Source organism: Phalaenopsis equestris, unplaced genomic scaffold (assembly GCF_001263595.1).
Source record: "Phalaenopsis equestris unplaced genomic scaffold, ASM126359v1 Scaffold000002, whole genome shotgun sequence".
NCBI classification, from domain to species: Eukaryota; Viridiplantae; Streptophyta; class Magnoliopsida; order Asparagales; family Orchidaceae; genus Phalaenopsis; species Phalaenopsis equestris.
The window spans coordinates 42,830,946-42,846,564 of NW_018164444.1; the positions used below are offsets into that span (position 1 = coordinate 42,830,946).

The 15,619-nt window shown below is 34.6% G+C and overlaps 2 protein-coding genes across 2 annotated transcripts in view; one reads left to right on the plus strand and one right to left on the minus strand.

The window, feature by feature from the left end:
• Positions 1 to 853: 853 nt before the first annotated feature.
• On the plus strand, positions 854 to 4,328 carry LOC110024041 (methionine gamma-lyase). The gene is made up of 2 exons (XM_020723766.1): positions 854 to 1,706; positions 3,544 to 4,328. Exons 1-2 carry the CDS (start codon positions 911 to 913, stop codon positions 4,149 to 4,151), a joined length of 1,404 nt encoding a protein of 467 aa, XP_020579425.1. The 5' UTR covers positions 854 to 910; the 3' UTR covers positions 4,152 to 4,328.
• LOC110024048 (uncharacterized membrane protein At1g16860-like) overlaps positions 2,847 to 15,619 on the minus strand; it is a 29,068-nt gene continuing 16,295 nt past the window's right edge. The window contains exons 2-5 of the mRNA XM_020723780.1: positions 12,909 to 13,097; positions 7,956 to 8,167; positions 7,401 to 7,612; positions 2,847 to 3,060 (exon numbers count right to left, since the gene is read on the minus strand). Of these exons, the coding sequence (XP_020579439.1) occupies positions 7,441 to 7,612; positions 7,956 to 8,167; positions 12,909 to 13,097 (573 nt within the window). The 3' untranslated portion in view covers positions 2,847 to 3,060; positions 7,401 to 7,440. The remainder of the gene's footprint in view (positions 3,061 to 7,400; positions 7,613 to 7,955; positions 8,168 to 12,908; positions 13,098 to 15,619) is intronic.

Here is a 15,619-nt window from a genome sequence, read left to right on the forward strand (position 1 = left end):
GTCCCGATATGGTATATGAGCCATACCATAACATGATCCAAACACGAACCATCAGGCCGAAAATGAGACAATGGAGATATGAGCCATCCACTATGGAAAATTGGATTGATGCGATAGCTTATCTCTCATCGAAGTCAATCCAATTATGTAAAGTATATTAGACCATCGCATGGAGACCCAAGACTCCTCATTAGGGATTGAAGATTGCTGATCGGATTATATCAGCCAACCGTACCATACCGACCAAACAAGGATAATGGTCTCACAACAAAGAGTATAGCAATTAATATTCTTCCTTTATTCCTAATATTTTATTTTACAGCTTATGTAATTGTTAATAAATAAAAAAAAATCAAAAAATAAATTTGTATTTAAAATAGAAAATAAATTTTGAATATTTTTATAACTTTAGTACGTTTTTTTTTTCAAACAAAAAGAATATTAATCTCTAACTAAATTGATAAAAAAAACAAAAAAAAAATATTTTTTAAAATATAAATTTTAACTTCAAACAACCATAAACATATCGAATAATTCTTAATTATAATGTTAGGGGGTGTAGAGTAGAATAATGTTTCGCAAAATATTATTTTCAGGATAATAAAAAATATTTAAAAAATAAATTATCCTTATCATAACGTATAAAATCGTTTTATCTTCTATTTTTTATGAATAGAACCGTACGTAAAATTCATTTCAAGCCGCCGTTTGCTGTAACAGCCGGACGAGAAACAGGAGCGGGTTGATCCCACTGCCCGACCCGCCCGAATTCCTATTTCTTCTAGTAACAGCGGTCCGAACCGCTCAGGCGGTCGCGTTTACAACCGCTGTTTCCTTATAAATAGCCCTCTGTACTCAAAGAAGTGCACCAAAACGCAGAGCGAAACAGAACCATAGAAGAGAAAGAGAAATGGCGGACGCCGTGCAATCTTGGAGCATCGACACCATCCTGAAGAAACGTTTGCCTTACAATGGCTCCGTGGACGACGATGATCGGAACTGGGACGATAAGAATGATTGGGTTTCAACCACTCCGGCGAAGAAATGGCCGTCAGATCCCGCCGAATCCCTATCAAGTGCTCGTCACGAATTTGGCGAGCACGGCGGCGTCAACATGTCGATCGAAGCCTCCGCGACCTTCACGGTCATGGAGCCCGACACGATGAGGAAAATGTTCGCCGGCGAGCTCGGCCCCGATCGCGATTTCTACATCTATAGCCGACACTTTAACCCTACCGTTCTCAACCTTAGCCGTCAGATGGCCGCCCTTGAAGGCACGGAAGCCGCCTACTGTACGGCCTCCGGTATGTCGGCCATCTCGACCGTGCTGCTCCAGCTATGCCCTAGCGGATCTCACATCGTGGCTTCCCGATGCCTTTACGGCGGAACTCACGCGCTTCTCTCACGATTTCTTCCCCGATCCGCCGGGATTCGGACGACATTTGTGGATGTTAATGATATGGAAGCGGTTAGGGCTGCGGTGAGGGTGGGGGAGACGAGGGTGATTTATGCGGAGACGATGTCGAATCCGACTCTAACGGTGGCGGATATACCGGGTTTGAGCGCGGTGGCGAGGGAGAAGGGGCTGATGCTGGTGGTGGATAATACGTTTACGCCGATGGTGGTGTCGCCGGCTAGATTGGGCGCGGATGTGGTAATCCACAGTGTTTCCAAGTTTATAAGCGGCGGCGCCGATATCATTGCAGGTATGTGGCGTTTGATGCCCTAGCTTTTTTTCCTTAAAAATATTTGTTCTGCTTTGGACTGTTCAGGATCGTCTCGGTCGGCTTGCCCTGTTTGTCGGTGGGTGTGATTGTTATTAGTATCATTATTATTACGTTAATTAAATTTTATCATGCTTATTTTCAAATGAATATAATATAAGAGGTAATTGATTGATCATGCTATGTATTCTTTAAAAAAAAAATCGACGATTTTTGGTAAATTTTTTTTTAATACCTCAACTAATCAACCAAAGATGAAAAGGTCGATCAAAGTTCTTAAAACATATTTTTAATCACTTACAAAATAATATTTCTGCACAAGGTTTATATATAAGTTCTCTAACTTTTGATTTTGGACTGCTTGTACCAAAAATTTCAACTTTTTTCAGTTAGGAAGATTTACTTGGAAGTCTATTTCTTCAAATGAAAACTTTTAAGATTTTATTCAGTTTTCATTAATTATATCGTGGATTAATTTATTCGAAATACTTTTTTATAAGATTTAGCCAACCTTGTTATTTTATTTATTTTTTTTTTTTTTTAATTTGAGAAAAAAAAGTTCACTTTACTGGAGAGATAGAGAGAAAGAGCATAAAGAGTCAATATTAATTCATATAATCTTGAAAAAAAATGACCTGATTATGATAGGATAATAATTGGAACGCTAATGAATAATGATAACAGTACACATTAATAATTTAAAATTAACTATGAAATAACTTTTTTAAAAAAAGATATTAAGTCTTCACGTGAACCCCGTGGTAAAGCAGTCTTTATTAGTTACAGGAAACGAAACGTCTAGTTAAATAACAATTTAATTTATTTAAAAGCTACCGCCTTTGTAATAAATGACTAAATAAAAACGCTTCAATCGATTCATTATAATAAATTACCTCATAAAGTATTAAAATAACTAGAAGGATGTAAATTGACATGCAATATGATTTACGCTATTTTTTATCAGATGTTTTGATGGTAGATTTTTCTCAAAACATCCACTTTGCTGAAAAGCAAAATCATGTTTCCCCCACGAGCTTATAACAATGCATATGGGGGAAACTGGTCAGCTTAGTTCTTCCATCTCATCCGTAACTCCATAAAATTAAGCCAACCCTACAATAATCTCATAATTATACACTAATTGAGAGAAAAAGAAAATAGCATTAAGCTGTTCGAACACGCTGCGCTGCACCTCATGGCGGCAAGGCATAAGTTCCGGTCAAATTGACTCCTTCCTTTTGGATGGAGCACGTGTTATGTTTAATTTTATGGCTGCATCAAATTTGTCCGCAAGCCTGAAGGCTTATCACAGGGTAACGTAATGACAGCTCACCTCCTTCCGTAGTATAATGTTGCGGTCATCAATTATATATATTATTTTATTTTTTGGTATAAAATTGTGTGACCAATCACATGAGCAATGCACATGAACTCAATAAAATTTAAAAATTAAAAAAAATAAAATAAAGTGTGACATGGCTCATTTCATTACCACAAATTTAGCTTACTTAATGTGCTGCACTGTTACCAACGTTTTATGCATGTATGGCGCTTATTGCGATACCCTCCCTAATTGCACTTTTATTACATTTTATCTTTTTCTGTAAAGTTGGTGGATTTGGAATTTTTACTTATATATCAGTAACAAAATTATCTATATATTACTTGATAATGCTTTTGCTGCCAGGATGTGAGAGCTGATTACAAGATTTAAGAAATAAATTTTCTTTAAAAAAATGTTTTTTAATCATACTGTAGCAATTTGTATAAAAAGTGGATTCCAAGTTCTCATAACACATTTTGGGCTTTAACAATGCAGGAGCCATCTGTGGGCCGGCGAGCCTAGTAAACTCCATGATGGACCCCCAAAACGGAGCCCTGATGCTTCTAGGCCCAACCATGAACGCCAAGGTGGCCTTCGAACTCGCGGAGCGGCTTCCCCACCTCTCCCTGCGCATGAAGGAGCACTGCACGCGCGCCATGACCTACGCCACCCGCATGAAAAAGCACGGCGTGAAAGTCATCTACCCCGGCCTGGAAGACCACTCCCACCACTCCCTCCTCCGCTCCATCGCCAACCCTGGCTACGGCTTCGGCGGCATGCTCTGCGTCGACATGGGCACAGAGGAGCGCGCCAACCGCTTCCTCCACCACCTACAAAACACCGCCCAGTTTGGCCTCATCGCCGTCTCCCTTGGATACTACGAGACGCTCATGTCTTGCTCGGGAAGCAGCACGAGCAGCGAGCTATCCGAGCATGACAAGGCGCTCGCCGGTATTTCGCCGGGGCTCATTCGTATGTCGGTTGGTTATAGTGGCTCAGTTGAGCAGAGGTGGGCTCAGTTCGAACGAGCGCTGGCTGCCTGTGCCAAGGATAATGCGGCCGCGACGGCGATATCATCGTTTTCATATGGTGTTAATAACTGATGATGAGAGTTTGGATTTTGGGAGGGGAATAAAAGAGGCTGATGGATGTTTGTAGATTTCTTTTTGTTTTTGTTTGTTTGAATCTGTTACATGTGTGCTAGTGGTTGTTGTTGATCATGTTATTATGATGAATCTTTATGGAAATTTCTACATGGGAACTTGCATGGTTGGGCCATATGCTCACATATAGCCGTTTTGTCCATGGGGCCTTCTATCCCTTTTGTTTTATTTATTTATTTATTTACTATTATGATATGATGATAACTATCATTTAATCCATCCTGTGGGGGCATATAAAAGCCAAAATTTTCCAATCCAAATACATCTTTACATGCATTTTTCATTGATTGTTTTGCAAAAATGTTGGATAACTATTCTTATGTATTTATATATCTAACACCAAACCTTTCTTTTTTATATTTATAGCACTTAATCTTTCATCCCAAATTAAAAATAATACTATTATTAAACTTGTTAAAAAGTGAAATACACATCTTTTAAGTATATCTAAAATGATATAAATCTAAAAATCAAAATTTAGGTGTTAGATATATAAATAGGTAGGAATTAGAAGGTATGTATGTGAATCCATAAAGTTGCATTGCATGTTGCATGCAACACCATACTAAGTTTAACTTAGGTTCCGTTTGGGGCAGCTTATTAGGTGCGGTGGCATTATGAAAACGCACCTGGACTGTTTGGGCGAACTGTATTTTGGCAGTTTATGTGTTTTCAAAATGCTGAAAATAGCGTTTACACATCTAGGTGCGATGACAGCTTTCTGGAAGCGGTCTGACTTTTCTAAAAAAATAAAATTTATAATAGCCACCGCACTTAACTTATCAGTAGATTATTTTCAGTAGATTACTCAATAAACTGCAGCTGTCCCAAACAGACCGTATTATTGTTTTGTTGTTTTTAGCAAAAATATTATTCCGTATAATTTCAAATTTAATTCTGACTTTTAATAAAATATAAATTGAATAAACTTATATTTAAATTTAAACATTTTGATCCTTATCTTTTTGGACTTATTTTGCATGATAATTCTGTAAATATGGGATTTAAAGTTTGTATTTGATTATTGCAAAATAAAATTAAAAAAAAAAAAACATGTTTTATTAATTATTTCACTATTCTCATCTCCTCCAAATCTCCATCATAACTTTTTTAAGAAATTACTTTCTTTACAGCAACTTCACAACAATCTTTCTAAAAACAGCAGTCACCCTGAATAGAAAAAAATATTGCGTCCAGAGTCCAGACACAAGCAACATCCGAACAATAGGTGCAATTCATCAAGTGGAAGAGAAGAAAAATAAAAACCTCCAGGACGCTGCTTGAGTCCGAACTCTGGACGTAATATTTTCTCCCCAAAAAGAGCATTATTTTGTCATGCATCTCTTAAGAGTCCTTACCCATCAAATAAATAAAATTCTTAGATTTTCTTCCCTTCAAACGCAACATATATATCTTCATTTTTTTTTTCTATTAAAACTCATGCAGATTTACATGCATATCATTCAATTTATATGTATTTACGCATTTTTAATACTATATCTTTAATATAAATATTTATATTTTTATTGGTTTATTTATATATTTGTAATGTCACATTATCTATGCATTGTGTAATTCACTTCTTAAAACTCTTGAGCTGATTACAAGATTTCATTGGTATAAATGTAGGAAAAGTAGTTTAGGTCTTATAGATATGTAAATACATAGGAATTGGTTGGTATGTATGCAAATGCCCAAAAAAATTAAATGGGGATGTGCATTACCATCCATCAGATCCCGCATTAATACTACCTTTTTCATCAGTTGATGCATATCACACTCATGACTCATCATTAGCATGATTTTTTTCTATTTTGAATGAGAAAAAATAAAGCTATTTATTAGAATAAATATTTTATTAATTAAAATTTTCAAATTTTTATTGATGCCAAAGCTAATGAAATTATAGTTTTAGGTGATTCTCAAGTAAGCATATAGAGTCTTCCTTAATGAAAGAAGAAAGCATATAGAGACTTCCTTAATGAAAGAACAAGTAAAATGCCAAAATAATCTCCAATCATTCACATGAACCCGTTTTAGCCCTTGTGTTTATAGAAATGTCAAAATCGCTCTCTGAGCATTTTAAAATCGAGTTCTAATAGTTCTTCATGGAAACTATTTCAATCCCAATTTAAAGAATCAAAGACTATTTTGTAGGTTCCGGCCCCATGTAAATAATCAAGGACCTTTTGACACTTCAATCATGAAAAAATCACAACTTTTTTGACGAATTATATGATAATAATTAGACTAAAGAATCAAATATACATAAGGATCACATTATTGATGTTAAAAATTTAGAGTTGGGAGAATAGAGAAGAGAAACACTACCAAAAAGTGGAGGTATGCATTTAATTATTCTAAAATTTAAATTATTGGGGACAGATCTATAAAATTAGTATTAGTAGATGAATTTTGAAGATTAGCTCAGGAGGGAGGTAAATTAGTTTGCTAGAACTACTTTTTTGGATCTGTTACCAAGACCAAATAAGTAGGGTATGTGATAGGAACACAATAGGTCTTTAAAAATAAACTAAAATTATTTTGGAGTTATTGAAAGGAAGAAGATAAGACTAGTTGCAAAAAGTGAGCTTCAAGAATGAAACATTACCTCAGCATTTTTTTTTCTTTCTTACTTCTTTCTTTTGGGAAATTTTACATTTTGTACCACACAATTCTTATGATTTACACATCTATCACTTAAAGTGTGATATGTACATTCAGAACAACTTGGTGCTATAAAAGCATGAATAAAATGATGCTTTTGACATAAAAAAAGTTAATAAAGTCGTATATGATGTTAAATATTTGAGCAATAAGAACGTAAATATGAAAGTTTAGGTGTTACATGTAAATAAATAAGAATTGTGTGACATGCATGTAAATGCCCCTCCCCCCTTTTTTTTTGTTGTGCCTTTTTTGTTTAAATTTTGTGCACATAGTTCATTTGATTCCAGACTACCAAATTTTAGAGCTAACTTATCATCTTTAATCAACAAGTAGGCTCCATTTACACTAACCACTACAGATTTCATGATAATTTTTTTTTCCTTTCAGCAAGTCTTCAAAATCTTGATGGTGCTAAACCCTAAAAATATTAAAATGCAGGGGCAAAGTATAGCAAATAGAAGCCATGCAGCCACTACAATTAAAACTGTAAGCATCATGAGTGGACAAATCATTTCTTACCTCAAGATATAGCATCCTTGAAAAAATGGCTGTCAGGAGTTCAATTCTCATTCCCAAATTTCAAAATAAGCCCATCAATATCAACAGGAAGAAGCAGCTTCTGAAACAGACAGCATGTGGAGATAGCTTCTGGGGGTGGAACAATCATAAAAATGCCATTTTTTTTGCTGAGCATCCCGACCACACTCAAAGAGGTGCCCTCCCTGATGAACCTGTTGATCCCATACAAGATTAAAACATTTTTGGGGGCATTTACATACATACCACCAAATTCTTATGTATTGGCATATCTAACACCTAAGCTTTTCTTTTTTACATTTATACCACCTTACTTGTGCATAAAAATTTGTATTTCGCCTTTTAAAAGTTAAAATGGTGGTTATGATTCCAAATCTTTCATATCTCATTAAAAAAATACCACTATTTTAACTTTTAAAAGGTGAAATACAAACTTTAATGCATAAGTAAGGTGGTATGTATGTAAAATTTACGCTTAGGAGTTAGATATGTAAATATATATAAGAAATGAGATGATTCAGGGAACCAAATGCATACCCTTCTTTGAGATGGAGTAAGCGAGGTTCAACTGGAAGGGACCTTTCTTCCAGCCATTTCTGCAGAGTAGAAGATATTACTCTGTTTTTCTTTTTAGTATGTACGATGGAGGTTTCGGTGACCAGAGGAATCACTTTGGAATCAGAACCAGCTTTCACTACAGCTCTGATTCCAGATCTTGAATCTGTTATGTAGAAGTCAGCAGTAAATCTCTGCCAAAATTTTGTAAAGAAGAGAAAAATAAGAAAGCTGATCAGCAGTCTGGGGGGGTTATAAGAACTTAGTGAGTTTGAAGGAATGTGCCAGCTGCTTTTGCAAGTAAATAATTAATTCAAGAAGAAATGTATTTAGAAACGATTTTGCTTATTTTATGTTTATAATTATATAATTTTATATAATTGGATGGATTCCAATCTTAAGAACATAAATATCTACAACTAAAATAAAACAGATTTCACTGCTTTTGCAGACCATAGCATACGGTCCGCTGTGGCATCCTTCAAATTGCACTATCAAAGCATAAGCTTTAGTAATATCAGGATGGGAAATTTACATACATACCACACAATTCTAGTGCATTTACATATCTAACACCCAAAATTTGATATTTACACTTAAAACACATTGGTGTCATAAAATTTACGCATGAAATTTTGTATTTCACTTTTAAAAAAAATAATAATGGCATTATTTTTTAAGTGATGTTAAATATTTGAGTAGTCTTTATTTAGGTGTCAGGACAAGTAAGAATCGTGTGGTATGTATGTGAAAGCCCCTATCCGGATTTACTACACCAGTAAAATATATCATGAGCTTATGCAATCATTCTGAAGCAGGTTGTAACATCGAAAGCAGCAGGTAGGTTGAAGGGTAGTAAGGTTCAAAAGATAAAAGCAAAATCATTTATTAGTTTGATATTTTGTTCTTTGCTCGTAAAACCAACTAAAATTTGGAGACTGGTTATTATTGAAAATCAATAAATAAATAAATAATGAAAAGTTGTGGCCGAGTTTTATGAGATTTGCATATATATTGTAGTTTTGGTATTACAGCAAGCACCATATCATATTGTTGTGGCGTGCGCCATTGTGGAAGAACAAGATAATTGTAGTCGGTTGTTTTCAAAATTTTCAAATTTAAATTCGGTAATGCCGAATGTTTTGAGGAATTAAAAAAAAGAAGGGGCATTTAATTTCTATGAATTTACTTATCTAACACCTAAACTCTGCTTATTACATTTATAGCACCCAATCTTTAATATCAAATCAAAAATACCAACATTTAATCATCATGCATAAGAAAGGTGGTATGCATGCAAAAATTAAAGTTTCAGATTTAGATATGTAAATACATAGGAATTGAGTGGTCACCAAGTAAATCTTCCAAAAAAAATAGTATTTATTTAAACTTAAATTAAAACCGATCATGTGTCAACGTTATTTACTAATTTGGGTTATGAAGAATCTATAAATTATGATCCGAAGCATAAATTAAAACCTTTGGGTGGAAGAATTTTATCTCACTAGTAATAATACTGTGAGTGTAGGTTGAATATGTAATTACTTCAAGTTCGATGCATACATGAGTACCTAACTCCAAGCAAATCATCTGTAGAAATTCAGAATAATGTGAAATATAGTGAAATACAAAATTGTTTCATTGATATGAACGGGGGTATAAATAACCCTTACAAGAATCGTATAATAAGAAAAAAAATAAAAAGAAAATTATATGAAAGGAAAGATATATCACATAATATCTTCAATAATCAATTCATATTAATTATTAGGAGATATAGAGAATAACATAAAGTAGGAAAATAAATACCTAATCCAAGGAAATAAATATAAAATAAGAAATGAAATATCTCCTTAATCTAAGGAAATAATTTATTTCTCATAACTTCTTACAGGAATAAAATATTTCCTAATATAATTCCTAACACTCCCTCTCAAGTTGAAACATGGTTGAAAATCACGTTCAACTTGAATTTGAAAACATCAAACAATGGGCGAGGAAGATCCTGTGAAGTAGAACTTGAAGTCTTTATCATGTACTGTGGTTGTCTTTGGCTGCAGTTACTGCAGAAGGTTCCTACAGATAATGCTGCAGGGGAGTTTGCAGGTAAGTAGACAGTAATGGTTACAGTTCCTGCAGTGTCTGTAGGTAGACGGAAAACTTTTATTAGTACTGTTGCAGGGAATTTGTAGGGAAGTAGACAACTTTGATTGCTTTGACTGCAGTTCATGCAGTGTCTGTAGGTAGACTGAAAACTCCTACATGTAATGATGCAGAGGAGTTTGCACGGAAGTAGACAACTGTGATTGTCTTTTGACTGCAGTTTCTGCAGTGCCTGTAGGAAGACACAAACCTCGGACTTGGCTGAATTTTCAGTTTTATTTATCATGTGTTTCAGCAAGTAGACAACTGTGTTTGTCTTTTGACTGCAGTTTCTGCAGTGCCTATAGTAAGACTCAAAATTCAGACTTTGCTCAAATTTGAGTTTTGTCTGTCATGTATTTCGACAATGGGTAGTTCGGATTATCAAATTTGTTAGATTCAGACTTGGCTGAATTTTGAATTTTGTCTGTCATGTATTTCGACAAGGGATCGTTCGGATTATCGAATTTACTAGATTCAGTTTTGGCTGAATTTTGAGTTTTGTTTGTCGTGTTTTGACAAAGTTCTAACAGATGAGGATCATCTCCGTTAGGACACGGCCGGTAGATTCAATTTTGTCAATTATCTCGAGGTAAATGAGGAGTTTCTGGATCGTGTGGTCCTCAGAAGGAAGTACGTAGTGGACGATTGTGATGAAAAGCTGTGGAAGGGCCTCGCCGTTAAGAAGAAGCGTGACAGCCTTTTTCATGACGTCAATCTTGGCGGCGGCGACGTTTCCCTCAAGTGTCAGCTTGATCTCGTTTGCCAGTGTCGGGGTGCCCTTGTCAAAGTGGACGAGGAGAGTGGATGAACTCTCCATCTTGCTGCGTGTGGAACTTCCTCAATGGTTTCGGGTAGGAGCGGAGGGGAAGGAGGAAGATGGAGTTACGGTGGTCTCCGTACGCCGCGATCTCGTGCTTGACTTTTCAGCTAGCTCCAATTGTGACTATATCGCACTATCCTGAGGGTTCCTCCACGAAGCCGATAAGGGTTTCGGAATTCGGGAAGAGAAGAAGAAAAAATCGTTGTTTCAAATACCAAGAGGAGTGCCCCTCCTTTATCGCACAGAGGATGGCATGAAGGGAGTCCAACAATTTTCAAAGAAATACCGGTGGCTAGAGTACGAAATTAGGCCCTGATACCATGTTGAAATTCTGAATAATGCGGAATAAAGTGAAATACATAATTATTTCATTGATATGAACGGGGTATAAATAACCCTTACAATAATCTTATAATAGAAAAAATAATAAAATGTAAGATATATCACATAATATCTCTAATAATCAATTAATATTAATTATGAGGAGATATAGGGAATAACAAAAAATAGGAAAACAAATAATTCCTAATTCAAGGAAATAAATATAAAATAGGAAAGAAAATATCTCTTTAATCTAAAGAAATAATTTATTCCTCATAACTTCTTACAGGAATAAATTATTTCCTATTATAATTTCTAACATCATCTCTTTGCAAAACGTAAGGTTTGAGTTCCCTTTGATAAATTTTTTCTTTGTTAACTTGTATACTATTCTTAACTTTGATCAAAAAGTGGATTATAAAAAAATCTAATTTATAGAAATTAATTTGATTTGTTGGCAAATTTTAGTCGAAATTTAATTGCTTGTTGACATTATTGAAATTTTTTATTACTATTTCATTATTATTCTAGTATCACATTTATCATTAAAGAAAGTTACTTAAACATTAGCATTTATTTGATACCGAAAACGTAAAAATTATTGAAGTGGTGCATGCTCAATACTATAAAAGGTATTTCAAATGAAATAAGATTAACATGGGCTAGCAAGAAATAAAAGTTTAAGCAAAAAATATCTACTATATGATAAATATAAAAATATTTTGCATAATCAACATTAAAGTTGAAAGCAAGAATTTAAACAGACATAATTTGTCATTAGACTATTCTTCTAAAATCAGTCTTCATTAAATTCATAGGTGACAGTTCAAGAATGAACTAAACCATAATTCACCAACAATAGCAAATGAAATTTTATCCAGATCATTATGTATTAAATCATGAAAAAATTTATTCTATTAGGGTTATTGCATCTATTTTAATATCTTAAGAAAAACAACATATTATCCAAAACCTATTAAAAATCCACCAATACATGAATCAAGTACAATTGAAGTCAATCCAATTACAGAAATCGTAGTTCATAAAAATTCATTTCAAGATATATCAGATCTAGAACATGAACTGCAAATAGCACCGAAATATCTTCTCGAAACTTATATTCCCAATCTAGTATTTTTAATAAAATAACTATTTCCAATCTAGTGTCTAGTGTTTTTTTTTTTTTTGGCAATAACAAGAATTTATTTGGATTTAAATTTAAATGACTTTGATTTATTGGTGTAACCCTGTTTCTATAGATAATGATAGGAAGCCCTCTATTTTCATTATGTTATTATAAAGGAAATAGCAAGTTAGATCCTCCTTTTCCTCAAAATTTCCTCGACATGGAGAATTTTCAAAAAAGAAGACCTCCTTGAGAATAACACAATACCAAAACTCTCTCTCTCTAAGCCTAGTTCATCCCTCTCCCCATTAAGATCATAAATCCTGGCATGCTAATGAATCATTCTCATAAGGAAACAAAATGGCATTTTCATGCATTTCGTCACTATAAAAAACAAGTAGCATAACGCATGAATCTACTGTGGTTCGTTTAGGTTATATATCCTTCATTTACGCTAAAAAATATATTTAAGAAAGAACCGTAGAAGCAATATTAAAGCTAATAAATTATATCAGTTACCTACCTCCAAATATGCCAACTTCCAACAAAAATATCTGTCATCAGCACTTACAATCCTCGATCCAGTATGATAGTCCTTCATTGAAATATTAAATCCAAATCCACTATATTCATATAAAAGAGTTGACGTATAAACACATCTCTCAACCTTTTCATATGAAGATTCTAACGGAATATCACCACATTCAGCAAGCTGCTTTCACAAATAAAATAAGAGGAAATAAAGGTGATTAAAACAGCGTAATAAATTGCAAAAGAATAATGGTATAGAATTCTCTTGAATGGTTGAAACATATTTCTGCAATGAATAAAGTGCCAAAATAGTCCCTTGACTATTTACATGAGGGCATTTTAGTCCGAAAGTGCATAAAAGTGTCAATTTTTAATATGGACTAAAAAGTTTCCATATCCGAATATTTTAGCCTCCATTTAAAAAGTATGGAGACTAAATTGGCACTTTTATAGACTTTGAGACTAAAATAAACCCCTACAAAAAAATAAGAGTACCATTTTGACACTTTTTCTCCTCTTAAAACAAGGATCGTAAATGTGGAGTAGGCAGGCAAGAATAGCAGCCCTTAAAAGCTAATGTACACATGAATTCCAGCTTTAATGTAAAATGGCTTAGTCAATTAGGAATAGACATGGTCGTATCTTAATAGATTGCACCAAATGCAAAATCTTAAAAGTTGAGTATGTTTCTCCAAAATAGATTGTGCTAGTATGTCAAAACAATGTTTCTCCAAAATAGATTGTGCTAGTATGTCAAAACAATAGATTTGATAAATTCTTTACAACTATATACAATCAAAGTTCCATAATCATTCACAGTGTTATCTCTTGAGAAAAATAAAAAGATTCCCACTATGGTGCAATAACAAAATATTGCTTAACAAAATTTCTTTTATTGAAATCCTATATGCACTGCTTTTTTTCTTTTTCCTGTTTTCCTGAGTCTGAAAGAAACAGTAAACATCATCTTGAATGATGGTTAAAACTCTCCAGATGATTAAGATAAGGTATTATTGATTTTCGATCAAGCGGATTAACGATAGAAATAAATAGTAAATGGCAACACAGAACAAATGATTCATAGTGTTTTAGCAAGATTCATGCCTAGCTGACACCAACTTGCTTGGACTACAATGACTCACAACACTGGAAATAGAAGGGAAGGATCAAAAAATATAAGAAGTATCAATGCACATCAAACAATTGACAAAATTGGAGTGTGATTCAAAGCTACTCCAAGGCACCAGAAAGGATCCAACTACACGTAAACCCAGTCAATTGACAGGTGTAATATGAATTATTGTTTGGAATCAAGAAACTATTATACCGTTGAACAAGACCCAAGCAATTACATATGAGAAGTCTTCTCTCACATCCTTTATTAGCCTCCCTCCCTCCCTCTCTCTCTCACACACACACATCACTCATTTCTACTCTAATGAGCCTTCTCTAATTTTAAAAATTTTGAATTCTTAATAACGTAAGTTTTCCTACAACATAAATTTATATGAGGAATGTGGGTTACGATAAAAAGAGTGAGAAAGTTACAAAATAATCAAGGGCCAGAGTTGAGGATGTTCCAAGGGCATAGCACCATTTTTTTTTACTAGAGCCGAGTTTACAAATACTTGCTCATAATGGAGTCACGTAGCTCTCGGAATAAAGTTCTTCCCATGAATTGTTTGACCTCTTCTCAACCACACTGTCTTCTCAGCTTCTTTTAGGATATTCCTGTTAGCACAAGTGCAATCTTCTTAGCTTGTATTCCAAGCATCTACTAAGTAGTTAATCAGGTTGAACATAAGGGAATAAAGTTGTTCCCCTCCTAAGTAGACCACTTAACTTTGGAGCTCACCTGCCCTTTTCTTATTGATTCTATGGAGTGCCTTAATGCCTTTCTTGCATTGAAGACTCTGAATGACTCCACTCCACTCCGCTCGCTCGCTCGCTCGCTCCATTCCGCTCCAGCATCTGTCCTTTATCTGGTATATGAGCCATACCAACACCCTTTACTTCAATCTCTCATTGTTGAAGGCACACAAAATCTCCAAATTTCTTTTCTACTCATTGATGATCAACCCGACACATTAAACTTTGTTGTGACTAGTTGTTGACCTCATTTTTGTGAGGTCTTGTCTTCTCCTCCTTAGAGCCTAGATTCTAGCTCTAGAAATTCCTAATGGACTATCTTAGAAAACTAGAATTGGGACTCACCTTTCTAGAAATTCCAGCCAATTCCTATTTTCCTTTGATGTCTAGCATCTTTGGCACAAGACCATCGTCTTATGAACGAGCGGTTATGGGCTATTTTGCGAAGATTCGAGGAAAATGTTTCAAATAGGACTTCAAGCCTTAGGAAAACATTCGTCACGACTTTTTCGTTACGTACACACACAAAGTACACGAAGTTCACGAAATTGCGCGAAATCGGACTTCACCCCAATATGCCATACTTTCGACACGAGAAAATTGGCACGCAAATCGGTGAAGTCGTCAAAATGACCACTGACGGCAAAATAAACTGTACCAGAGCGTTCGGAATGTCGAAATTACCTAGGAAGGACACCTATTTTGCTTGGGCGCCGCACATGGATAAATCGCATGAAATTTGATATATATATATATATATACAGGATGAAGGGTGGCGGCCATTCCCCCTGTTGCTCTGCTAGGGTTTCGGCACAATGGCTCAACCTTCTGGGG